This window comes from Prionailurus bengalensis, chromosome B2 (genome assembly GCF_016509475.1).
Source record: "Prionailurus bengalensis isolate Pbe53 chromosome B2, Fcat_Pben_1.1_paternal_pri, whole genome shotgun sequence".
Lineage (NCBI taxonomy): Eukaryota > Metazoa > Chordata > Mammalia > Carnivora > Felidae > Prionailurus > Prionailurus bengalensis.
Genome location: NC_057349.1, coordinates 136,887,784 through 136,915,289, shown reverse-complemented (window position 1 = coordinate 136,915,289; position 27,506 = coordinate 136,887,784). Strand labels below are relative to the sequence as shown.

Sequence of the window (27,506 nt, the reverse complement as noted above, 5' to 3'; positions counted from 1 at the left end):
GGGGAGAGGCAGAGAGAGAAGGAGACACAGAATCCAAAGCAGGCTCCCACCTCTAGGCTGTCAGCACAGAGACAAACATGGGGCTGGAACCCACGGACTGTCACGAGATCATGACCTGAGCCGAAGTCGGAGGCTTAACCAACTGAGCCACTCAGGCTCTCCAGCCCCAAGAATTTTTAAACAGAACTTATATTTCAACACATGAGGTGATTTACTTACAAGGGAGAATGTTCCGAAGAGAAGTACCCATTCAAAGTTCAGCAAATTGCATGGAACAGATTAGTAACCAAGGCAACAGAACTGAAATCCTAAGATTCCATGGAACTAGGGCTTCCAAACCAGGAACAGTTAATTCTATAATTCATCCTTTTGACGAAGATGAAGTGAACACCAATCAGCTTATCAACTCAAGTGACTTTAAAAATTAAACACAAACAACCCCAAGGTTGTGTCTACTTTACGGTTAATGTTAAAATACCACAGGCAATAAAAGGACTTTACCACTGCAGTGTTTCTAATTTCCCACCCTCTGTGTGACTGCTGGGATATAGAGCAGCATCTATTTACCTAATGACTATTACCTTTCAGCTCTGAATCACCTTAAGAGAACTGTTATACTGTCTTCTCTAGGAAATAAGGTATTTGATTAAGAGAAAAGGACCGTGTAGCTATGTTCTACCAGTCAAATACGAACACTTTCCGAACTGTTGCAATGTTCAACCACTCGCTAGAAGCAGTGAATTTATTTTCACATTAGCAAGAAAAATGCGTAACACAGGAGCATTTGAGAGCTAAGCAGTGGGGTGAGGAGAGAACAGTAATAGGTGGGCCAAAAATAAACAGTCTTTCTGGGCAACGGTCGAATATAAAGACGACCGTGTAAACCTATTAAAGTTCTCTGGTTCCTGCAAAAGAAAACAATAACATAGCGGTGATATGAAACAAATTTCAAGTCTATTTATGGAGCCTTCTCTAGAAGTCATTGGTGAGATAGGAAGGTATATGGGGCGGGGCAGGGGGGAGGAAGGTGAATTCTTTTAATTCTACTCCACTACTGAGAATGCTTCCAAAGCTCCCGTTGTTTTTTATGGCTCCACCCAACTTAGATCTCATTAGGGCCAACGCTGGTTTTCTGCCCCTTTTGCCGTTCTCTGGTCTCCAACTCCCTAAAGTAAACTAACATCTTACATCACTGAGGGGTACCCTCCACCGGACAGCAGGGCAGTTGAAACTTTAGCTTAGGATACACAAAGGCTAAACCCACAGGGGGTCTAAACCAACTACTGTCAGCGGCAAACAGACTCCATAAATCTAGATATAGAATTGGTTATGCCACAAGTTCAAGTGTAGCCACTCCAGAAAGTCAGGCACATGTACCCTGGAGAAGCCACACAGTTTCAGCATCGTTCTGAGAATGAAGCTATACACAGCCAGGCCAAATGCTCATCGTGTTAAGAAATCTCAATTTGTGAAGAGTCATAGTCCAATAAAAGGAGAACTTTTGTTTTGTCAAAGGAATGCTCACTTCACATGATTTTCTACAGTAGGCTTTATTTAACTGAAAGGCACACTACAGTTAAAATATGATTCATCTAATATAAACTCATTTTTCACATATACAACTTTTAAAAATAAGTTCATGGCCTAAGCAAGTCAAACTCAGATTGTAGAAATACTTTTCCCTTGACAAATTCCCCTAGACAAAAATAGATAGCCAGCCAATAAAAACTATCCATCTTTCCATTTAAAAGAAGAAATCCAACCATGGTGTAAATGAATCATCCAGCAATAAATCTACTATTAGTGAAATAAGACTATGGTTTAAGAGCTGCTACTGTGTTTTAGACCCCAGTTGATTTAGTTCAGCAATATACATCTGAGAAGACACTGTGGACCATGGACTGGTTGTCCTGCCACAGCAAACTCAATCCATGATTATGCTGGTTAAAGTCATTTGAAGTTTCAGAAAGTAAGTAGAAGTTGAGCTGTCCCTTTGCGGCGGTAGAGAATGAGCATAGAATTGAAATAGAGTGAGGGAGATGCAGAGATTCAAGCAAAAAATAAAATGAATGCATTTTGTGAAGGGGAGAATGGCCAGCAGAGAATGGGGCCAGGAGATCATGCTGGAAAGTAGAGCTCAAATAAGATGGGAGAGTGCCAGTTGGTGAACAGCTTTTCTACTATTAAAAAAAAAAAGAAAAGAAAAAAAAAAAGGCTAACCTATGGTCAGGTGCCTTGAGGCACAAGTTGAATTCTAGGCTTCAAGAGACACTATCATTTATCTGTTAAAGCCATTACTAAGTTAGACAATCAAGTCCACTGCCAAATTTTTAACTGAATGGTTGTCTCCCCCCACAAAATTCATATCAACCCAGAACCTGCGAATGTGATTTTATTTGAAAATAGGGTCTTTACAGATGTAAACAAGTAAGATGAGGTCATACTGGATTAGGGTGGACCCTAACTCTAATATAACTGGTGTCCTTAAAAGAGGAAAATTTGGACACAAACACAGAGGGAGAACATCATAAGACAACAGAGGCAGAGATTAGAGAAATGCATGTGCAGGCCACGAATTCAAAGATAGACAGCAGCCTCTAGAAGCTAGCTAGAAAGAGGCATGGAAGGATCCTCCCACAAAGCCTTCAGAGAGAGCATAGCCCTGTTGATGACCTTGATTTTAGACAACCAGCCTCCAGCACCGTAAATTTCTCTTGTTTTAAGCCATGCAGTTTGTGAAACATTGTTATGGCAGCCGTAGGAAACTAATGCAAGGAGTGAAGCGTTCTGAAATGATGATTTACAGAAATTATTCTGGCAGTGATGAATTGAAGGGGGAAGAAGCTGAAACCAAAAAGACCAGTTAGAAGGACATTATAGTAATTCAGTCTTAGAAAACAAGAAGGATGTGGGCCAGGCTAGCAACAGAACAGGAAAAAAAGCCAAATTCTAGAGATGTCGAAGATGAAGAACTGATAGTACACGGTGAAGAAGAGCCAGACACAAAGATGATTCCAAACTCAGACCCAGAAGAGTGTAGCCTCTGGCAGAAATGGAAAGGCACAGGAGAAACAAATGAGTTTGCTATAAAGTGGACAAAAGGCAAATGGCAAGTTTCAGATAGATATGTTAGTGGAGACATGACATTTAACTGGTATTCTGTGGGCACCAAAAGAGTGGAACTGAATATTTAGGTGTCAGGACCTACAGAAAGAATTCTGGAAATCATAAATCTCAAAGTTAACAGGTGAAGCTCTGAATGGGGTAACCTTTCAAGTTGGTTATAAGCAGCATTGGCACCTAGAGCAGAGTCCTTGAATATTGGGAGATACCTACAACAGAGGGGAAAAGAGAGAAGGAAAGCCTGGTATATCCTTCTTCTCTCCTGGGAACAATTTTTCTGTCCTATGAATATTGAATGGTAACTCACCCAATCACCTCTTATCGGCACTGGGCTTTTCTAAATGTATCAAGTCTCATGAACTTTTGCCTCTACTTCTAAGATTAATGCCTCTATGTCTATTATTCCATTAATGGAAATATATCAGCACAGGACAGACTCATTTATATTCAGTTATTATAAGTGAAGCAAAAATATATAACTTATGATCAAATGGCTTATTTTCCTTTTCCTTTTTCAAAATTGGAAAAAGTAGCCAAACATGTAAACCAATATCTGTTTACTCTACTTTAAAAGTTCTAGGGGCGCCTGGGTGGTTCAGTCAGTTAAGCATCTGACTCTTGATTTTGGCTCAGGTCACGATCTCATGGTTCAGGAGTTTAAGCCCCGCATCAGGCTCTGCACTGACAGCATGAAGCGATCTTGTGATTCTCTCTCTCTCTCTCTCTCTCTCTCTCTCTCTCTCTCTCTTTCTCCCCCCTCCCTCTCTCCCTCTCTCTCCCTCTCAAATTAAATAAACATTTAAAAAAATAAAAGCTCTAAAAAAGAGTAAACTTGGAAGGTCAGCTGTAAAGGAAGTCTTAAAAATACTTCTGTAGGAAGCTGTTCAAGAAATGGAATTGAAACACCTGTGCAGCCATCTGTATAAAAACAATTTTGGAGCCACACCTCATAGTGTATACTGAAATGAATTCAAATGGATCAAAGATAGGAATATAAAAAGGGGAAACTATTAAAGTACGAGATTAAAACATTCCGCGGGTTAAAATTTTCTTAAAGGTATTTGCCAGGTAGATTCATGGAACTGTTAAAATTCTAAATCAACTTCAAAGCCAGAAGTTCAGTGAACCACTTGGGCGGGCAAAAGAGAGTAAATGATTAGCCAGGCCTACACTAGGTGAGCCAAACATTCCTCTTTAAATCAAAAGCTCCTTATTTCTGTTGCCTCAAAATTACAGGCACCCTTTCTTTTTAATACAATGTATAATAGTTTCCTAGGGCTGTCATACAAGGTACAAAAAAGGGGGTGTCTTAAAACGACAGAAATGTATTGCCTCACAGTCACAGAGGCTAGAGGTCAGAGACGAAGGTATCGGTAAGACCAGACTCTCTCTGAAGGCTCTACGGGAGGACCCTTCCAGACCTCTTCTAGCTTCTGGTGTTTATTGGCATCTTTGTCATTCCTTGGCTTGGAGATGCACTGATCCAGTCACATGGCCATTCTTCTTCTTGTGTGCTTTATATCATCTTCCCTCTGCATGTCTATCTCTACATCCAAATTTCTCCTTTTTATAAGGACTGGGGCCCACCCCAATGACTTCATTTGAACTTGGAAGACCCTAATTGCAAATAAGATCACATTCTGAAGTACCAAGTGTTAGAATTACAGCATATCTTTTGGGGGGAACACAATTCAACTCATTTCACCATACTTTAATAGTAATATATCTAAATAGTTACAAAAACCTGACATTCTAGAAGTAGCAGAGCCACAGGCCAACACTTCCTACAAGGTGGCTTGAGGACACCCAGCACCACACATCACCCAGCTCAAGATAAACATTCAGATTCTGAGGCCCTGACTCAGGCCCTGACTTACTTTTTTTTTAATTTGAGGGAGACAGAGTAAGCACATGCAAGAGCAGGAGAGAGAGGCAGAGGTAGGCAGAGAAAGAGAGAGAGAGAGAGAGAGAGAGAGAGAGAGAGAGAGAGAGAGAGAAAATCCCAAGCAGGCTCCGTGCTCAATGTGGAACCCAATGTGAAGTCCAATGTGGGGCTCAATCCCACAACCCTGGGATCATGACCTGAACCAAAATCAAGCGTGGGACGCCCAAGTGACTGAGCCACCCAGGAGCTCCCCGGAAAGGGATTTTTAAAGGCTTAAAGCATCTGGGCTAACAAGCATCAATGGGGCATCAAAGTTTCACGTGAAAGACAAATCTAGTAAGCAGCTGCTGTCCTTGGGCTTCAACCAGAGCTCCCACAGGAGTAGTGAAAAGCTGCGCTGGGCTGACTTAGAAGTGGAACACTCCAAAGAGAGCCCTGCATTGCCAGCCCAGAGGGGCTGCCACCATTCACGCTAGGGTAATTCCAACCCAGTCCTGAGGTTCTTCTTTATAGAATGGTTGCAAAACCTAAACTGCAAATGTTACTCTTAAACATATGCATTTGTCACCTCTCCAGGATGTCACCCATACTTGCATGTCATGTTATTGTTCATTACCATGCTATGCCAAAATGGGCTGGAACGCTATGACAGCCTGAGAGCAGAGTCTACTGGGCTGATCACAGGTTGGGTATCAGAGTACTAGATAGGAAAGCCAAGTCCCTGGAATCCACAAGAACCTCCCATAATAGAATGTGTTCCTTGAAGATGCTCCCAGTTCCCACAGTGAGGTATTGTGCCCTCTCGTTGCCCTCTTGTCCCTACCCATTCTAAGTTTTCAATTACATACCCTATGTGAAACTAACTCGCTGCAGGCCAACTGATGCCTGTTAAAGTCCTCAGAACTCAAGCTCTGTACATTCCTCTGAATATTGATCCCTTACAAAAGAGAGCCTGGAAATGAATCTCACTAAGGCAGATGCTACAGAGATATTAGAATATCAGGTAGATTCCGAAGAGAAGAAAAAGAGAATAATAGCACAGCTCTAAATATCCTTCTTCTTTATGGAAAAATTGTGTTCTAACAGGGCTCAGAGATTTCTTAAAGTCAGAATTTTCAAGAAACACCCTTTATTCATTCATTTATTCATCCATTCAATAAGCATTGCCTGTGCTTCATTGCTGATTTGAATGATGAGGATAAGTATTAGAGTCAGGGAAGCTAACTCCTGGATTCCTGGTGAACACAGGAGCACAAGAAGGAACACAAGGAACACAAGAAGAAACCTTGAGCCCTGTAATGGCGAAGACAGCCACACACCATCAGAGACAACACAAGAAGCTTCTGAGAAGCCTGGGCTTGTAGCTGGTGGGAGGCATGTCCAAAAAAAGTGTATCCTTTCTCCCCAGGGGTAAAACTGAGCAAGAATTCAAAGAAAAGTAGTGGGGAGTTGGGGCCCAGAAATAACTGGGGACTCATTTAGCACTGAGAAGCCAGGGACTGGGACAGGAAAGGGGAAGGAGAAAGGTTGCCTATATTGCCACCAAAAGAATGAGGAAGTGGTTAAGGTAGCATGTTTCCCATGAAACTGAGCTCGACTGTCATCTTCCCTTTATTTTTCTTCCTGGGCCAGCAGCTTTAGCACACCTTCCCAGATTTGTGCCCAGCGGTCAGTGAGACTGTCAGGCTTCTGGTTATCAGTTTTTAAAAGACAATAATAAGCTGAGGACTAGATGTTTATCTAAATATTCATTAAATAGAACTAGAACTTGGAAGTATGAAATTGCCCTTGAGATATTTATAATGACAGTGAATTTTGGAAAAGGTGTAATTTTTAATAAATCAAAGTAACAGTTATGTGATGCAATTCAAGCTTCCAGGGGAAAAAAAATCAAATGTACTTCATTAGCACCGAAACTAAGAATCAGCCAGGCAATGATGCAGTTGAGTGTGATCCAGACATTAAAAATGTAACAACTTCACATTTTTGCCTTTTTTGACCTTCAGATAAACAATGTTATACTTGTTAACAAGTTTTCACCATGTATAGAATAATAGTAAATTAAGATTTAATAATCTAACCCTTTTAAAATTAAATCTCTACCCATGGATAGATTACATAAAGTGATTTTGTAAAGATTAACAAATTTCAGAATGAAAAATAAAGAGAAAAGCCTTTTCTACAGCAAGATATCAAAAGACAGATATGTAACATGTGTTATAAAAAAGCATCCCTTGTCAGAGCTGAGCAGGTAGGTTTTATCATTCTTGCTGCAGTTGTTTTTAAAGTGTAAATGGAAAAAGATTAATTTCTTGATGTAAACTTTTGCTAGGTCTAATACAGATACTCTACAGATTGAAACCTACCAAAACTACATGATGCATTTTATCATAATGCTCTTCGTATCTTGAGTCTAAGTAAAGAAATGTATTATCAAGTCAAAAAATATGCTCCAAATGCTAAGGAAAAGGAAAATTCAAGCTAAAATCACTAACATCTGAAAATTCTGACAATATTCTACTAGTAAAAAAAAATTCTCAAACTAACATAGACAAATGAACTGATTATTTTTATTAAAATTCATCATGCAAAATGAAGTCAATTTTGGGGGGGGGGTAGTTTTCCAAGATGGAGACATAGGAGATTCCTGAATTCACATGCTCTCATAGACACACCAAATCTCTAGCTACACAATTTCTTCTGAAAGACATCTAGAAACTAGCTGAATGATTCCTACACAGTGGGGAAATGAAAAAATACTTACATCAATATACACCCCTGGTACAATGACACACAATCAAGAGGGAACTCAAAACTCTCAGTTTCTCTCTGAGGAGCAAAAGATTTGGACCCAACATATAGCACTCCAGTTTTTAAGACTTTCACCGAAGGGGAGAGCCACCAAAACAGGCAGTGAAATACATGAGAAATATAAGACTGTAGAAAACAAAGAAACTTCTTAACAGGCTCACAAGATTACTGTCCATCTTCCCAAGTTTCATCACAGAAGTGAACATCTCCCAGTGTTTGTCTGATAGAGATCTATCTGCATATTTTAAGACCTGCTACCTGTGGGCCAGGTTCTAATTTACTGTCATCTAGAGACTAACAATGATCCTGTCAGAGACTGGGGAAACCCTGTGGCCTGCTCCAAAAATCACCTATCTCTCTCTAAAAGGAGCTTGTACATACATCTGGCATCCCAACTTTTTTGGCTGCCATCCAGGGAACTCATCCTTTGATCACCTGGTTCTATTGATCAGAAGAGCTTGTGTTTGCCAATCCCATAGACCTATAGCAAACAATTCCTAAAGCACTATCTCCGAGGCACAGCACAGAGGGAGCAAACAGACACTCTCATATCCCAGTATTTCCCTGAAAGAGATATATGTGTATCCTTTAAAAGCAGTTACCTGAGGATCCAGCTACCAATCAGCCTGAATCTAGGTGTTCAGCAAGATCCTCCCCTTTGGGATATTGACAGGACTTGGCATACCCTCAACTCTTGGGAACCACTGAGAAGAAAGAAGGCTGTCTAGGCAATCATAATAGTTTGAGAGACAACCAAGAGCTCAGGATAGGATGAACAATAAAGTTTGTCTCCTACTCAATCAAGACTAGGAAAGGGGGCTATTTTATCTAATGCACAGGAACCAACACAGAATCAAGTAAAATGAAGAAACAGAGCAATCGGTTCCAAACAAAAGAAATGAGATAAAATTACAGAAACAGACTAGCAAAGTGGAAGTAAGTGCTTTACCTAATAAAGAATCTAAAATAATGATCACGAAGATGCTCACCAGAGTGAGGAGAACAATACATGAACAAAGTGGGAATTTCAACAAAGAGACAGGAAATATGAGAAAATACCAAACAAAGGGGCGCCTGGGTGGCTCAGTTGGTTAAGTGTCTGACACTTGATATTGGCTCAAGTCATAATGTCACAGTTGTGAGATCGAGCCTGCACTGGGCTCCACACTGAGAGTGGGGCCTGCTTGGGATTCTCTCTGTCCTTCTCCCTCCCTCTCTCTGTCCCTCTCTCACACACACATGTGCTCGCTCTCTCTCTCTCTCAAAATAAATAAATTTTTTAAAAAAGAAAATACCAAACAAAAATCACAGAACCAAAAAGTACAATAATTGCACTGAAAAATTTAATGGAGGGGTTCAACATCAGACTAGATCAAGCTGAAGAAAGGATCAACAAACTCAAAGACAGAAGAGAGGAATTCATCCGATCAGAGAAGTGAAAAGGAAAAAGAAAAAGAATGAAAAAGAGTAATGATAGTTTGAGGGACTTATAGGACAACATCAAGAAAACCAGCATTCACATTATAAGGGGTCTCAGGAGAAAAAAGAATGAAAGGGACAGAAAGTTCATTCAAAGAAATCATGGCTGCAAACTTCCCTAATCTGGGGAAAGAAAGAGACATCCAGATCCAGGAAGCCCAAAGAGCTGTAACAAAGATGAACCCAAAGAAACCCACACCAAGACACATTAAAATTAAAGTATCAACAGTTAAATACAGGAAGACAATCTTAAAAGCAGTAAAAGAAAAACAACTTGTTACACAAGGCTATCACCAAGTAAGGACATTAGTAGGTAACACTATCAGCACATTTTATAGCAAAAACTTTACAGGTCAAAAGACTGTCATAATATACTCAAGTGCTGAAAGAAAAAAACCATCAACCAATAATACTCTACCCAGCAAAGTTGTCCTTCAGAATTTTGAGGGAGAGGTCAAGAGTTTATCATAAACAAAAGCTGAAGGAGTTCATCACCACTAGCCCAGCCTTACAAGAAATGTCAAAGGTACTTTTTCATGCTACAATAAAAGGATCCCAATTAGTAATAGGAAAACATATTAAAGTATATGGGGTGCCTGGGTGCCTCATTCGGTTAAGCATCTGACTTTGGCTCAGGTCATGATCTCATGGTTCATGAGTTCAAGCCCCACATCAGGCTTTGCTCTGACAGTGCACAGCCTGCTTGGGATTCTCTCTCCCTCTCTCTTCCCCTTCTCCACTTGTGTGCATACTCTCTCTCTCTGAGTGAATAAACTTAAAAAAAAAAAAAAGAAAGCATAAATTTCAATAGTAAGGCAAATATAGAGTTAAATTCAAAATACTCTAAAGTTATGGTGATGGATAAATCATTTATAAACCCAATAGGAAGGTTAAAAGACAAAAGTAATAAAAATAATTGGGGCACCTGAGCAGTTCAGTCAGTTAAGTGCCTGACTCTTGGTTTCAGGTCTGGTCATAATCCCAGGGTCATGAGACTGAGCTTGCATTGGGCTCCATGTTTGAGGTGGACTCTGCTTAAGATTCTCTCTCTCCCTCTCCTTCATCCTCTCATGTTGTCTCTCTCTCTCCCTCAAAGAAAAATAATTATAATTATAATAGTTTGTAATGGATACACAAGGTAAAAAGATGTAAATTATGACATCAAACATAAAACATGGGGGGAGAGCAAAAATTAGAACTTTAAAATATGTTCAAACTTAACTGGTCAAAAATCACCAATATATGTTATAAATATAAGTTGTTACATGTAAGCATAATGGTAGCTACAAAGCAAATGCCTACAGTAGATAAACAAAAGATAATAAGAAAGGAATCTAAGAAAACCACTGTGAAAGTCATCAAACCACAAAGGAAGAAAGCAAGAAAAGAAAAAAAAGAGGAACTACAAAACAACCAGAAAACAATTAACAGAATGGCAACAAGTACACACCTATAAATAATTCTTTAAATGTAAATTAACTAAATCCTCCAATCGAAAGACATGGAGAGATTGAATGAATAATAAAAAAAAAAAAAAAAGACCCAACTATATGCTGCCTACAACAGACTCACATCAGGTTTAAGGACACAAACCGACTGAAAGTGAAAGGATAGAAAAATATACTCCATGCAAATGGAAAGCAAAGAAAGAAGGCATAGTAATACAAGATAAAATTCAAGAATTTAATTAAAGACTGTAATGAGACAAAAAAATCATTATATAATGATACAGAGGTCAATCCGACAAGAGGGTAAAGCACTGCTTTCTTTTTTTAATATTTATTTATTTATTTATTTATTTATTTATTTATTTATTTATTTTGAGAGAAAGAGTATGAGTGGGGAAAGGGGCAAAGAGAGTGAGAGACTCCCAAGCAGGCTCCGTGCTGTCAGTGCAGAGCCCAATGTGGAGCTCGATCTCACGAACTGTGAGATCATGACCTAAGCTGAAGTCAAGAGTTGGATGCTAAACCAAGTGAGCCACCCAGGTTCCCTGAAGGTAAAGTATTTGTAAATATTTATGCTCCCAACAATAGGGCACCTAAATACATAAAACAAACATTTAACAGGCCTTAAAAGAGAAATAGACAGCAATACAAGAATAATAGAGGACTTCAATACCCCATTTTCAACAATGGATAGACCATCCAGACAAAAAAATCAGTAACAAAACATTGAGCTTAACACACTAGACTTAATGTGAATGATAGTTCATGGTCATGGATTGGAAAAAATAATACTATTAAAATGTCTATACTACCCAAAGCAACAATACACAGATCCACTGTAATCTCTATCAAAATTCCAGTTAGATTTTTCACAGAAATAGAAAAAGAAATCCTAAAATTCCTATGGAGACATGAAGACCCTGAATAGTCAAAACAATTGTAATAAAGAAGAATAAAGCTGGAGGCGTAAGCATCACACTTCCTTATTTTAGACTATATTACAAAGCTATACTAATCAAAAGAGTATGGGATTAACATAAAAACACTGACACAGAACAATGCTACAGAATAGAAAACCCAGAAATAAACCCAAGCATATATGGTCAATTGATTTATAACAAAAGAACTAAGAATATAAAATGAGGAAAAGATAGTCTCTTCAATAAAAGGTGATGGGAAACTGGATACCCAGATACACAAAAATGAAATTGGATCACTATCTTACACCATACACAAAAATCAAGTCAAAATGGATAAAGGACTTGAAAGTAATACCTGCAACCATAGAACTCGTAGAAGAAAACATAAGAGAAAGAGCTCCCTGACACCAATCTTGGCAATGCTTTTTTTTTTTTTTTTTTTTGGATTTGACACCAGTCAGCTTTTGATTTACAACAGCTGTATTTTAATAGTACACAAACACACACACACACACACACACACACACACACACACACACAATTTCATCTCTGCCTTTATAATTCCTTTTTGTTTTTTAACCATCAAGTAATAAGATATAGTTTGGTCCAAGAGTTTGAAATCATTCAGGTCTTTTAAACTAATATGATCAAGTGGTTTTGCTATACATCTCATTATTATAAATTTGTTTAGTTCTGGATTTAACAATGGGATAGCTAAACATGGATATATTTTCTTTCCCTTGATTTATGTCTCCATTTCATTCCGAAATTTGGAAGATTATTGCCATGAATTCTTCATTTACTGATGATGTATTTGAACTTCATTCCAGCTATTTCACATGCCCTTCAAGTATTATAAAAATGTCATGATGGAAATCTACTGATAAGTATGAAAAAATATATACTTGAGTTCAACAGTGCTCTGGAATGAATAGTGACAAGACTTCAAGAGGGAAAATATATGCTTATAGGACAATAAAACTTAACAGCAACCGAGAGTTGGCTCTCAGGTATATGGCTATTATTTGTTTCTTGTTTTTTCTCTTCTCCCAAAGTATTCTTTAAAAAGGCAATAACAAATATAAAGAAAAAAGTTATTACCACATTTAGATTCTATTTAGATTCTAGTTATTATCACACTTAGATTCTATTAATTGTTTATCATAGATCTGCTTCACATGAGGATGAGAAGCCAGGTTGGTGCTCAATAAAACTCTTAATTTCAAAGATGGCCAAGACTTTTTATTTGCCAGTTGGACTGACCCTAAAAATCTAAATATGCCTGTCAATCCCCATTTTTCCATTTAACGCAATCTCTACCACCTACATGGATGCCCTCTATCAAGTTGGGATCAAACATTGCTGTCTCCTTATTCAAAGAGGTTGCCAACTTATTCAAAGTTTACATGTTAATGGATGCAAATACACAAAATCGTCTCTAAGGTCAGACATTTGTCCACTTGGTCTACAATCGGTGAACTTTCCAATACAAGGACAAAGCTCCATATTTATTTAGTTTAATAAAAAAAAATCCCACGCTTCATAGGTAACAATTAATTTCTCATATTAAAAGAAACCAAATGAGACGATCTCTGCCTAAAACCACTACTCATTTGATCTATAAGCCCAGAAAAAAGATGTAACTTCCTCTTGCCTTGGTTCATCTATGTTAGCTCCTGAATGGATATGTTGGGGCATGGAGGAGGTCATTTTCTAGTCTTGTTTCCATAATAACTAGAATTCTTCTCCCTGAACAACAAGAGCAACAGTCAAGTTTTGCAGGAACACCAGTTCTGAGAGAATCAACTGAAGGACCAAGTGTCACTTCAGCCAGTGTATCTTTCTACCAGCTCCTCTCAGGGATGCGAACCTATTTTATTTTTCTTTTGTATTACCTTTCTCCTAAAATATTAAGAATAGACAGTGGAGTACATAATTGGCATTCAGTCAAGACACCCATTATTATCTCTTTAGCCCACAAACATCTTAAAAGTTCTTAAAAGGTAAAACTGTTTATGAGTACCTGAGGTATGTTGAACAAAAGTCATCAATATTACAAATTTGTAGTACCTGGATCACTTTATGTTAAACATTTCTGACAGCGTGAAGACATAATATTATATGCATTTATTATGTAGTGTCCTTCCCAGAATTTTTAGTTAAATATAAATAATGTCAGGTTAAAGACTTTAATCTTCTAGATTTTGATTTTAAAACATTGTTTCCTAACTGCCAGGAGAATTACAGTATGTTGATAGTGAAAATTAACAAATTGGATGTAACCTTGAAACCAGTCAGATAGAAAGCTGTGGTGTCCCACTGCTCCTCCTATGACAGCTCAACCAGTTGGTGAGTAGTTTCAACTCCTAAAATAAATGTTGAGCTTAGTGTTCTTACCTGGCACCCTCTTTGCCCAGTTGATCATGTGAACCAGCTCCCTGTCAGCAAGGTTGGTCAGCAGGCCCATCATCGAAGCCTCGCTGAAGGGTCTGGAAGGATCGTAGTCGGAATAGATTATGGGGGGCTCAGCCTCCAACAAGGCACTGACCATCTGATCGGCTGTCAGGGACAAGGCTGGACTGTTCTTCTTAGTATGCTTAATCAAGAGAGGGCTTGGCCAAAGGTTGGAAGCCCTCACATCTCCGGAAGACCCCACTTCATTCCTGCCCTCCCCCTCATCTCTCTGGCGCTTGTGTTTCAACATTCTTCCTCCTCTTCGGTCTTTCCGTATTCCTGAGAACACAGAAAAAAAAATACCCAGTTTATTTTTTTCTCATGTAAACTTTCACACTAAAACCAACTTCCATGCTAATAGCCTTTTTTTTATTTACATAGATATTTTGAGGCACAAATTTGCTAGTAGGTGTTCAACAAGCAGCTGCCTAAGAGGAAAAAAAAAGGCTTTGATTTGTAGCATTCTCCAATTCCATGGTGTAAATACTCCCACCGTGGCAAATTTCAAGCTACTTGTCTGAACTGGAGCGGCTTACAAAACTCCTGAAAAGTTAACAGTAGAATTTTGTGAGCCAACACAAGTTGGATCTGACAAACTGTGTGTGTGTGTGTGTGTGTGTCTGTGTGTGTGTGTGTCTGTGTAACAGATACTACAAAAAGAACAAAATCATAATGATTAGTTATTCTTGAAATGCGGCTTACCATCAAAGACAGCTTCTGCTATGAATATTCTTTTAACAGTAAACTTAAAAGGCACTGAGAAAAGCACTTTTAACCATCCTATCGTCCAAGTAGGTCTCTTACTGGAAGACACGGAAGGGGAGTGACGTATCTGAAATGTATCTGACAGCCTCAGGATCCCACAGGTCCTCAGCGAGTCTTTGATTGTTGCTAAGCTGCACCTGATCACCTCAGTACTTCGCCTAAGACCTTCAAGTAGTTTACTTGGTTCTTAGATTTTCACAAATGTATTTCTCTTCCCCTAATAGAAAAGCTTTAAAAGAGCTGAAAATAATTTTCCCCCAAAGGTTTACCCAGCTGTGGTTCTCACTAACTAAATTATAAACAGAAGGAGAATCCAGTCTCTTGCAATGATTCTTTGTGGTCCCATCTCGGCATCTTAACCTGGAAAAGGCCATGCTGTGGCACTGAAATGTATCAGCAGAAACAAATATCTTACAAAGACAAAAATTAACACAAGCTTCTGTAGTTTCAAAACTGGCCACGTCAAAAGAAATGTTCATCTCTCCAAAATAAGCTGGACAGCAACATTTTTTAGGTTTGTATGAAAAAAATAATTTTGGTAAAAAGCTAATACAATTATTTTTAATATTAAATACATGAGCAGTACACACTCTTTATAATATATTACCTTTTCTCTCATAACAAATGAATAACTAATATCAGAAACTTGTTCTATTCTGTTCTAATTTGTCAAGGAATTTGGACAAATATGTGGCTGTGAATTTTTTATGTGTAACTTTTAAAAATTTTTTTCATAAATATTTTTAAGTGTTTATTTTTGAGAGCGAGGAGAGACAGAGAGAGAGTGAGTGGGGTAGGAGTAGAGAGAGAGGGAGACACAGAATCCAAAGCAGGATCCAGGCTCCGAGCTGTCAGCACAGAGCCCAATGTGGAGCTCAAACCCATGAACCGTAAGATCATGACCTGAGCCAAAGTCGGACGCTTAACCAACTGAGCTACCCAGGAGCCCCTTATGTGTAACTTTTATTCTTATAGGTCTAGATTATATACATTAGACAATGCCCTCAAAATATAATGAAGTCACAGACCCTTCCTATTTGTTCAGTATTAAAATAAGCATTTCTCAGAACTCGTGTAATAAGTAATAAAAATAAAGATTATTATCACTAATACACACCCAGTACTTACTCACCATGTATCTTAAGCACTTTATATACACTTTACATGAAAGCACTTTACAATTAATTTAACCCTCACCATAATCTCGTAAGGTTAATATTGGGAAACATCTATGTAGAAAGGCTAATGAACTTGTCCAAGACCATTCTCGACCAAGTATGATTCGAGATCCTGGCCCTAAAATGAAGAAGTTTCTCCAGTTAACAGTTTTAGAATTTTACCAATTATCGACAAAGTTGACGAATTCATGAATATCCAGAAGTAAAATAAGTTGGATGAGAACAGTTGTATTTGACCAGCCATTGTCCTTAGTCAGGCCTTTCAACCAGTTCATTGCCAGATATGCTCATGAGATAAGAGTATCTAGATTAAGAAAGATGATTCACTGTACTCTCGGGTCATCAGTGCATACCTGGAGTTATCACACCCATGGCTGAATACTGCATATATAAGCAAAATAGACTTATTTAGATTGGAGTAACTAGGATGGTGGGGAGGTGTGAAATCTCGTCACACAGAGATCAACTGAGGAACAAAGAGTGGGTAGTGTAGAGAAAAGAAGATTTAGAGGAAACATGAGTGTCTTCCTATAAAGATGGTGTTATAGTCTGAAAGCTTGTGTCCCCTGAAATTCACATGTTGAAATCAAAGTGGTGGTACTTGGAGGTGGGGCCTTTGGTAGGTAGTTACGTCATGGGAGTACAGTCCTCATAAGTGGATGAATGGCCTCCTAAGAGGCCAGGGAGCTAGTATGAGCTTGCTCTCTCTACTATGTGAGGATACGAGATATCTGTGAGCTATCTGCAAGCCAGGAAGCAGACTCTATTCAGACACCAGATCTGCAGCACCTTGATCTTGGACTTCCCAAACTCCAGAACTTTGAAAAACAAAGGTTCGCTGTTTAAGCCATGAAGTCTTTGCCATTTCTGTTATAGCAGCCCACACTACCTGGGAGATGGGTTTGATTTGCTCTTCTGTGTTTCTTCTGTAACACCGAAGAAATATGTGGAAACTGTAAGTAGAGTTCAAAATAAGGAGGCAGTTTGCAATAGTCAAATCAGACAAAAAAGGTAGACTCTGCTGCCATAGGAAATGCTACATTGGATCACTAGAAGGTTCCAATAATAGCTAGCTGAAGACTTAAAAAATTTGTTTAATGTTTATTTATTTTTGAGAAACAGAGAGACAGAGTGTGAGCAGGGGAAAGGCAGAGAGAGAGGGAGACACGGAATCTGAAGCAAGCTCCAGACTCTGAGCTGTTAGCGCAAAGCCCAACACAGTGCTCCAACTCAGGAACTGTGAGATCATGACCTGATCCAAAGTCGGATACTTAACCAACTGAACTACCTAGGCGCCCCTACTGAAGACTTTATGGAAATGTTACTGAAGGGATTAATTATTGAGTGAGCATTTGCACTAGGTGACCTTCAATATACCTTCTCAAGACCATATGACTCGATTTGGAATGAAAGACCAGTAGCCTTGGAAGGAAAAATGGGGGGGGGGGGGGGGGGGAAGAAATCAAAAGCAAAAATTCCTTTAGAATCACATTTCTTGGGAAATTTTGAGGTCAGAATTTTGAAAGGATGAATTCTGATTGGTGTTTTACCTACTCTGGGTGGGCACTGGGGTAAAAATACTGCATTGTTTTTCAGTCATTAGTATATTATTCAAATATTTTTTATTTCTCTACAACTTTAGGAGGAGATTGGGAATGTGAATAGATCTTATAGGAAATCTGCAACAGCAAAGAAAAATTTTTAATATCAGATCTATGTGGAAAGATAAAAGCAAGGGATTTGACTAAAGCAAAAAAATGGTTAAAGATGATATTGTTTTTCCTTAGATGAAATCAGGAGTTATCTGATCACAACTACACATAAGCATTTTAGTTTTTAAAGTCTATGCTTTCTATTATAAATGTAATTTATTTTTTAAAGATTGCAAAAGTAAAGACAACTAGACAGAAAGTTAACAAAACAAAACATAGTATTACTACCCACTTTAAAAGGCCCTAGCAGTCTTAATACTGATATATGATTTCCAGAAAAAGGATTTAGACTCAATTCAGGTACTAGTAGCAGCAGTTATCAATTTATCAAAACCTTTATTCATTTGGTAAAAAAAAATTGTTCACTATTTATAAGGTATATTCACAGATGATACAGTGATAAACAAAGACAGATTATGTTACCCTCCAGCTTGGAAGGAGAAAGACATCAATTTAGAGTATTCATTGGATGGATGGATGGATGAATGAATGAATGAATGAATGAACTTCCCAAAACACAATGGAAGGGAGGAGGTGAATGAAGGAGGAGGAGACAAAGCTTCTGTAAGGGAAGGAGTTACATTTAAGCCAACTCGTGAAATTTCCTTTCTCGGAGAAATTTAGGCGTAGTCTACTCAGAGTGAGTTGAGTCTCACAAACACATGATCTAGGATGTTGAACCCAAGACAAAAATGGCCCCAGGTTTGGCATGTAGAACAATAAGACACAACTGGAGAGATCAAAGAGAGAGTTGAATATTTATGAAATCATCAAATAGTCAAATAGGGAACGATGGATTCAATTAGCACTAACAAATAATGTACCCCTAAGTGCACTATATTAAATGCCAAAGTCCCTACAAAGTGTACGAATAGAACAAAAATAGAAAATTGTGCCTATTATGTGGCCAACTACATGTGGTAGGATCCTAAGGCACAGCTCAATGAGGAAGGCATCTTTTTCCACTTATAAGTAGTAATTGTCACATTACCAGTGACATACCAATGTCATTTACCAGTGGCAATATTACACAAATATTTTATAGTACTTCAAAAAAATCAAACTGGAATTGAGTGGAAGAAGGTAAAAAAAAATGACCCAAATCCTACTTCTCTTTTAACCTAGGTTAAATAAGAATTGCAGGTCAGAACCAATGATTACAGGTTGTGTTGCTATGGAACAGGCAGCCAGTTCTTAATTATATACAGTGATGGGGCATAGGAGTGGCATGCATAATTGAAATCCAAAGTAAAATTAAAACCTCTATGCTCCCCACCAAGACATTTTCCAGAATTATTTGGAGAGCAGCAACCTAGAGTGATATGTATTTTACTTAAGCTGGCTTCCCTCTGTCGAACTTATTTTAACTATCAGTGAAAAAGACCAAAAGAACAAAAATAAGTTCACAAAGCAGAGGGATAAAAACAATTAGCTTCGATCATGCAAATATTAAACAGGTTGGCTCTTAACAGTCAAGACATTTATCTTGTGCATTATCTTATACAACAAATAGCATTTTAGCTTGTAATGCCATAGAAACAAGATGTAGTGTCATTCAGTACACAAACGTGTCCTTTTCCAGAATGACCGAGTAAAATATTCAGCAGTACAGTACAAATGTCCTGCAATGGATATACTAATATACACAAATTAGCCTTCAGGTTGTGGAACTGATTAGACAATACTTACATCAAAGCAAATTTCTCTACACTCCCTTTTTAAAATGTTAAGCTTGCAATAATTCAAGGATTACCCACTGGTTTCATATAAGGGATCAAGAAAATCAATGATCTCTCCATCAAGCAAGCCCACCATGAACTGTGAAATGACACCAGTGTGAATTTTATCCCCTGGGGTTAAGCCTTCTCTAAAATGCTTGTCACACTGTTGTAAGGATTTAGAAAGGCTGGGTATAGAACTTCCACTTAGCAGCACTCAAAGTGAATTTGAGTTATTCTAATCCACTAGGAAGTGTTAACATAAGGGAATTTGTTAAATTAAGGAACATAGGCAACTGGAATGGGAATAAAAGGGAGAAAGAAGGTGCATGGGGCTCTCTCTAGGTTAAGGTGAGTAGTAAGGAATCTCTTCCAAGGCTGCCTGGGATTGGAGAGATTGCAAGGCAGCTCAGGGGCTCAGTTCTGCAAGGAGAAAGGGTCTGAAGACGTATAAGTTGCTTAAACAATTATATTCTGGCCCTAAAATAAAAACCTCTGTCCTAATGTATCACACTAGATAGTCTGAAAGATCACTTCTAATTACTCTGGAGTTCTATTTAATCATTCTTTCTTTTTCATTCTTTAAATTCTTTGGCTTGACCATTACATCACAAGAGAAATTAATATGTTATCTGACTACTCACTAAAGAATTCATTAGATTGTTTGCTTCAGGTGCATTCTCCTTTTAAATTTTTCTTTTCCCTAAATGATCTTTTCTCTTAATACCCTGTGCCTCTACAAAAAGCTAGTATAACTTTAGTAATTTTTGCAGTTCTCTAAGACTACTTTAATGTATCATTAAATATTTCAAACATTTGCATAATCACTTCTCTTTTGTTTCTCAATAATTTCACATTATTCATGAGATATTAAAAAGCCAGACAAAGAAACACACTAAAAGCTTTTTAATTCAATATGTTGAGGAAAACAGAAGTGCCAATTAGTTAAGAATTAAATAAAGGTAAGAGCTAATAAGCTAAGAGCTAATAAACTTGCTCCAGAGAAATTCCCCTGCATCAGTTCTAATGCTTTATCTTCAAATACTAGAAATGAATCCTATAAAGTAGGAGCTGTTACAGTCTCCCATCTAACAGAAGAAATTAGCTTACAGTAACTGGCATGCCATAGGTCACACCAAGAGCAGCTCAGAGATTTGCACTTAAGTAAAGTATGTAATTGTAAATTATTATCAATATTGTCATAGTCTCTCAGTGTACAAAGTCAAGGGACTATGAGTTATCCCATTCTTTTAGAGCTACTTAATGTTCTTTCCCCCGCTTCTTTCACATCCAACAAAACACTACCACCTAGTATTCCCTCATGTATTTCTTCCTTGAGTCTCTTCCTTTCTGTCTTCACTGCCACCATCTGAGCTCAAACTCCTATCCTTTCTTGCCCAAATCAATGCAGCAGCTCCTAATTCGTTTCCTTGCCTACCTCAATCTCCCTTTAATCCAATTAACTGGTAATTTATTAATCTCCATTACACCCTCATTTCATCCTGTTACTGTCTGTCTAAATCCCTCAAAGACTTCCTTAGCTTACAACAGTTTAACTATGTGCTAAAGACTTAGCAGTTCTGGGGAAGTATCAGAGGTGATGTGGTTGGGACTTCTGGTCACCCCATTCTTCCCATTTGTCTAAAGAAGCTATGTGAGTGTGTGTGTGTATGTTGCGTTAGGATTAGAAGAATAATTTATGTCTAAGAGGGTTTACTGTTTTATTTTACATTTAAAAAGCCACTGACCTACCGAATAAAATCAAACATTGCACTGAGACTCGTGAATTTCCACAAATAACCCCAAAGTACTTTTTAAGTTTTTAAGTCTATTTTTACAATTTCCCTCCACAAACCTTCATTTTTATGAAACAGGGTTGGACCTGTACCCCTTTTTATAATACTTTCCAACATCACCATCTTTGCTCTTTCCACTCTCTTTTTTTTTTTAACATTTATTTATTTTTGAGACAGAGAGAGAGCATGAACAGGGGAGGGTCAGAGAAAGAGGGAGACACAGAATCTGAAACAGGCTCTAGGCTCTGAGCTGTCAGCACAGAGCCCAACGTGGGGCCCGAGCCCACGGACCGCGAGATCATGACCTGAGCCGAAGTTGGACGCTTAACCGGCTGAGCCACCCAGGCGCCCCTCTTTCCACTCTCTTATACTGGCCTCCAAAACCCAAGTAAGACCTCATTTCATCTGGCAACAACCAAGATGTCCTTCATAAATGACGGAATAAACAAAACAGTGGTACATCCATACACCTGAATAATATTCAATGATTAAAAGAAATAAGCTATCAAACCACGAAAAGATAGGGATGAAACTTAAGTGCATGTTGCTAAGTAGCCAGTCTGAAAAAGTTATATACTATATATGATTCCAATTATAGGGCATTCTAGAAAAGACAAAACTATAAAGATACTAAACAGATCAGAGGTTGCCAGGGGTTGAAGATAGGAGGGAGAGGTCAAATGGGTGAAGCACAGGAGATTTTACAAGGTAGAGAAATTACTCTATGTTACAGTAATAGAAACTATTTTACAGTAGTACGTTATCGCAATGATGAATATAAGACCTTAAATATTTTCCAAAACTATAAAACTTTATAGGGCAAAGAATAAGCCTAATATTTGCAAATGTTAAAAATCATTTAGGAAAGCAGAGGATTCTGGGATGAAATGAAGAATGTTACAAAAGAATCCAAATATACGGAACAATTTCACTGAAGGAGATAAAGAAATAAGGTGCTAACTTAAGTAATTCATAAAGAGTGGAATCTGTAAGACTAAAAAGGAACTGGACACAAACACTGTTCTCCAGTTGATGGATTGCTAACAATTGTGAAACCACTATATAGTATAATAGAATTCAATGATTAAGTAAATGAATGGCAGATGGGGGAAGCCATGTTTCACACTTTTGGAGGAGAAAGCAATAGATATGTAAGAGGGGACTAGAATAATCCATGCTATAATGGTTACAGTTGGAGACACCAGTATATATTCATGTTTACCTTAACATAGATACAGATGGTTATATATAAAAATGTTATAGGTATGCATATATGGATGGGCTAATATACACACATATTATCTCCTTGCATGGTCAGCTTAGAGGACCTACAGGTAACAATATCCCAGTAACAGCAAGTATATCTACTACCCAGATCTTGGCTTACGATGAGAGAACCATCATTCCGTTAAAAAAATGGCTGATTCTAGGGCTGAGGCAAGAAACACACTAAGAAGAGTCTGAACCATCTTGTAGTGACAGAAAGCAAGAAAGTGCTCCACAACAAAATCCTGCAATGATAAGTGTACATCAAAGAAAAACACTAGCCAACTGAAAGAGCTGCCCATGTCAAACCTGGAACAATATGAGCAACAAAATAAATACAACAGTGTGAGATTATGCCCCAAAATATAAACATCCATGAGTCTAAACTTATTCAAAAAATGACTGAATAAATAAATTAATGGGAAAAAAAACCTGGCAATCCCAAATAATTTAGGTAAATACTCCACCCTTGAGGCAGAGGAGCATAACTCCCCACTCCTTGAGTTCACATAGTGACTTCCTTCCAAAAAGGACTGTATGGAAAGGGAAAAGAAGAGTAACTTAACAGTACAGACACCTGACAAATCCTGCCTCAAGTCAGGTGACCAAGGTTAACATCAACAGCAATAACTCATATTGATAGTATAACCCTTGATATGATGCGATGACAATGCCAGTTTACCACTGTGCCTCCCTCCTAAAAACACATTCTCCCTAGTCTAACCATGAGAAAATATAAGACAAATCCAAATTGAGAGACATTCTACAAAATATCTGACCAGAAATCCTCAAAACATATAATGTAAGATACTACCAGTAGAGGAAACTGGGTATGGGGTACTCACGAACTCTCTGTACTAGCTTGGCAATAATTCTGTAAATCTAAAACTAACCTAAAATAAGAAGTTTATTTTTAAAATCAAGAACAGGGGCACCTGGGTGGCTCAGTCGGTTAAGCGTCCGACTTCGGCTCAGGTCACGATCTCACAGTCCGTGAGTTCGAGCCCCGCGTCGGGCTCTGTGCTGACAGCTCAGAGCCTGGAGCCCTCTTCAGATTCTGTGTCTCCCCCTCTCTCTGAACCTCCCCCGTTCATGCACTGTCTCTCTCTGTCTCAAAAATAAATAAACATTAAAAAAAATTTTAAATAAATAAAATCAAGAACAAAATAGTGATCAAGAAATTCTTTTAGCTAATATGAAAATAAATTTTATGGTGTCCCTTCATTGTCTGGAATAACTAGTCAATAACTGGTCACTGCCTTTCATGCTGCTATGTTGAAGGAGACTTTCTGAATCATCCTACCTGAGAATCTGAGTCAAAATATAATTCTAGAGGCACCTGGCTGGCTCAGTTGGTTAAGTGTCTGATTCTTGATTTCAGCTAAGGTCATGATCTCATGACCTGTGAGATCCCCATGTTGGGATCTGTGCTGACAGCATGAAGCCTGCTTGGGATTCTCTCTCTCCTCTCTCTGCCTCTCCCCCTCTCACTTGCACATGCACATGCTCTCTCTCACTCTCTCTCTCTCAAAATAAATAAACATTATATATATACATATTACATATATATAATTATAGATTTATAGAATCTTCACAGAAGATTCTTTATAGAAAATTTACAGATCTATAGAATCTTCATAGAAGATTATAGAATTATATATACATATATAATTCTATATATTATATTTATATATATTTATTTACTTATATTTATATATTTTATGCAATATATATAGAATTATATAATATTATTATATATTCTACAATATATATAATTTCATATATATATATATAAAATTCTATAATCTTCCAAGACTGAATCATGAAAAAAGAAAATCTGCATAGACTGATTACAAGCAAGGAGATTGAATCAGTAATCAAAACGGATCAAAAACTCCCAAAAAACAAAAGTCCAGAACCAAATGGTTTCACTAATAAATTCTACCAAACATTCAAAGACTTAATACCTACCTTTCTCAAAATCTTCCAAAAAGAGGAAAGAATGCTTCCAAACTCGTTTTATAAGTCTAGCATTATCCTGCTAACCAAACCTAAACAAGGCTACTACAAAGAAAGAAAATTACAGGCCAATATCCCTAATGAACAGAAATGCAAAAATCCTCAACAAAATATTAGTAAATTAGTAAAACAGACACCTAGATCAATGTAACAGGATAGAGAGTTCAGAAATAAACCCCACACTTATATAGTCAATTAATTTATGACAAAGGAATCAAGAATAAACAATGGGGAAGACAGTCTCATCAATATATAGTGACTGGAAAACTGGACAGCCACATGCAAAAGAAGGAAATTAGACCACTAACTTATACCACACATAAAAATTAACACAAAATGGATTAATGACTTGAATGTAATACTTGGAACCATAAAAGTCCTAGAAGAAAACGTAGGCAGTATGCTCCCTGACATTGGCCTTAGCAAAGTGTCAATATGCTCATACTATACTGTTTTCATCATTATTATAGCTTTGTAGTATAGTTTGAAATCAGGAGTGTGATATCTCCAGCTTTGTTCTTTCTCAAGAGCGGTTCAGCTATTAAGCATCTTTTTGTGGTTGTGCACAAATTTTAGAATTATTTGTTCTAGTTATGTGAAAAATGCCATTGGGATTTTGATAGGGATTGCACTGAAAGTCTAAATTGCTATGGGTAGTATGGACATTTTAGCAATATTAATTCTTACAATTTATGAGCATGGAACATTTTCCATTTCTTTGTATCTTCTTCAATTTCTTTGATCAGTGTCTTGTCATTTTCACTGTACAGGTCTTTCACCTCCTTGGTTACATTTATTCCTAGGAATTTTATTCTTTTTGATTCAATCCCATTCAATTGTAAATGGGATTGTTTTCTTAATTTCTCTCTCTCTCTCTCTTTTTCAAATGTTTGTTCATTTTGAGAAAAAGAGAATTCCAACTCCCTCTCTCTCTCTCTCCCTCTCAAAATAAATAAACATTAAAAAACCCATTAACTATATAATGTTGTGCACATGAAACTTATATAATGTTATATGCCAATTGTACTTCAGTTATATATATAATTCTATAATAATGATTGCATTGTCTTTGGAGAAGACCATAAAGTTGGTCAAGAGGAAAAGTTAAGGTGTTCGGAAACAAGAACCATAAATAGAAACTACAAAGATTCAACCTTTGCTGCTTAAAAAGTTTTCATCTCCATCTTCAGGATGCAGAATAAGCTTTGTAATTGGACACATACATTTAACCCTGTTATGTCTTTTTATCTTTTCCTAAAATATAAAGATAGAGGGAGACAGAGATGGATAGAAAGACAGAGAAACAGAAGTGAAGATAGAGGTAGAGAGGGAGAGAAAGAGAGGTCTAGAAGGTTCTTCCTCTTTCATGTACTCTCTCCTTTCCTTTGTCTATTTGACTTTTACTTATCTCTCTGAATCCAGAGAAATGTCCCTTCTTCAAGGAAATTCTCTCTGATCCTCTACACTAAACAATCAACTAAATGCTGTGTTCATAGTGCCCAATGCTTCTTCATAGCACTGACCAAAATTACAACTAAAATATCAATTTACACTTTAATATTTAAATGACTATGTAATCCCAAACTGATTACAAGGATGGAGTCAACATATTCAATATGGAGTCAAAATTTTGTAACCTCTAAATCTAACACAATTCTGTAGTGGACCTCAACATTTATTGTACGTATGAATTCAGTATGCTTATCATTTTCAGAGCTAACATCCTCTTCTAAGACCACTACAATAACTCCTGCAGTAAAATTGGCTACCAGATATTCAACAACATGATTCCAAAAACTACAAGTGTTTAGGATATATATATAATATATACTTAATATATATTAATATATATTAAATATATTAAATAGATTTATATTTATGTTTTATATTATTTAAATATATTAAATAAATAAATAAATAATAAATATAATATATTAAATAAATATAATATTTAATATATTTAAATAATTCAAATATTTAAAATTTAATGTTTTAATTTAAAATTAATAAATTTTAAATAAATAAAATTAATAAAAATAAATAAAATTAATAAAATACTAATATTTAATATTATTTATTAATGTTTACTATTATTAATAAGTTAATAAATACTTTAATGTTTAATTTTAATATTTAAAATTCAATAAATAACATTTAAAATATTTAACTATATAAAAATATTTATATAAATATATATACAACCCAACTTTATTGGACACTAGATTTCTCTTTAAATGGAAAAGAAAAACTAAGTGTTGCTGAGTCTCAGAAATGTACATCACGTTTTAATTTTTAACACTGAGCATAACACAAGTCAAAATTATAAGCTTCTCTAATTAAAGAAGTAAAACAATCACAACAAAATATCAAAGACTACTCAGTCACAAACCACATGAGAGCAGAGACTACATCTGTCTTGTTTACTATTAGACATAATTACCTCTTAGACCTCAATAGATAAGCTAGCTGAGCACATAAATTAGTCTTGGTATAACCCAAAATCACACCAAATATATTAATAACACAAATTGAAGACATTAAAAACATCATGGCTACCATCAGTTGTTGAAATTTTATTATGGCAGCCTCCAAATAGGTCTTTCTGATAAGGCAATTCACCGTACATAATCAATTTAAAGTATGAGAACTCTTAAATTGCTAAATAAAAGAAGTAAGTTAGAATCGGTGTTTCTGCATCTCTCCTGATCCAGCTCTGTAACCTAACTAGCCTGTAATCTAATTTATGGTTTGATCCCTTTGTCCCCACCTCACATTGTTAAGTTCTGTTTTCAGAATCTTCTACAACTTTGGAGTAATCTATTAATAGTGGGGAGAAAGTTGTGTACATGATATAAGTAGGGTTGGTTCATTAATTCAGTTTTCTTTAAAGGTAGTTAATTACCAACTTTTCCATCATGCCACTATCACAACC

The 27,506-nt window shown here is 37.0% G+C and overlaps 1 protein-coding gene across 3 annotated transcripts in view; it reads right to left on the bottom strand.

The window, feature by feature from the left end:
* Window positions 1-27,506, bottom strand: part of ESR1 (estrogen receptor 1) — a 376,750-nt gene that overhangs the window by 142,389 nt on the left and 206,855 nt on the right. For all 3 annotated transcript variants that reach the window (XM_043592625.1, XM_043592624.1, XM_043592626.1), the window contains one exon: window positions 14,064-14,399. In XM_043592625.1, coding sequence (XP_043448560.1) covers window positions 14,064-14,399 — 336 coding nt within the window. The remainder of the gene's footprint in view (window positions 1-14,063; window positions 14,400-27,506) is intronic.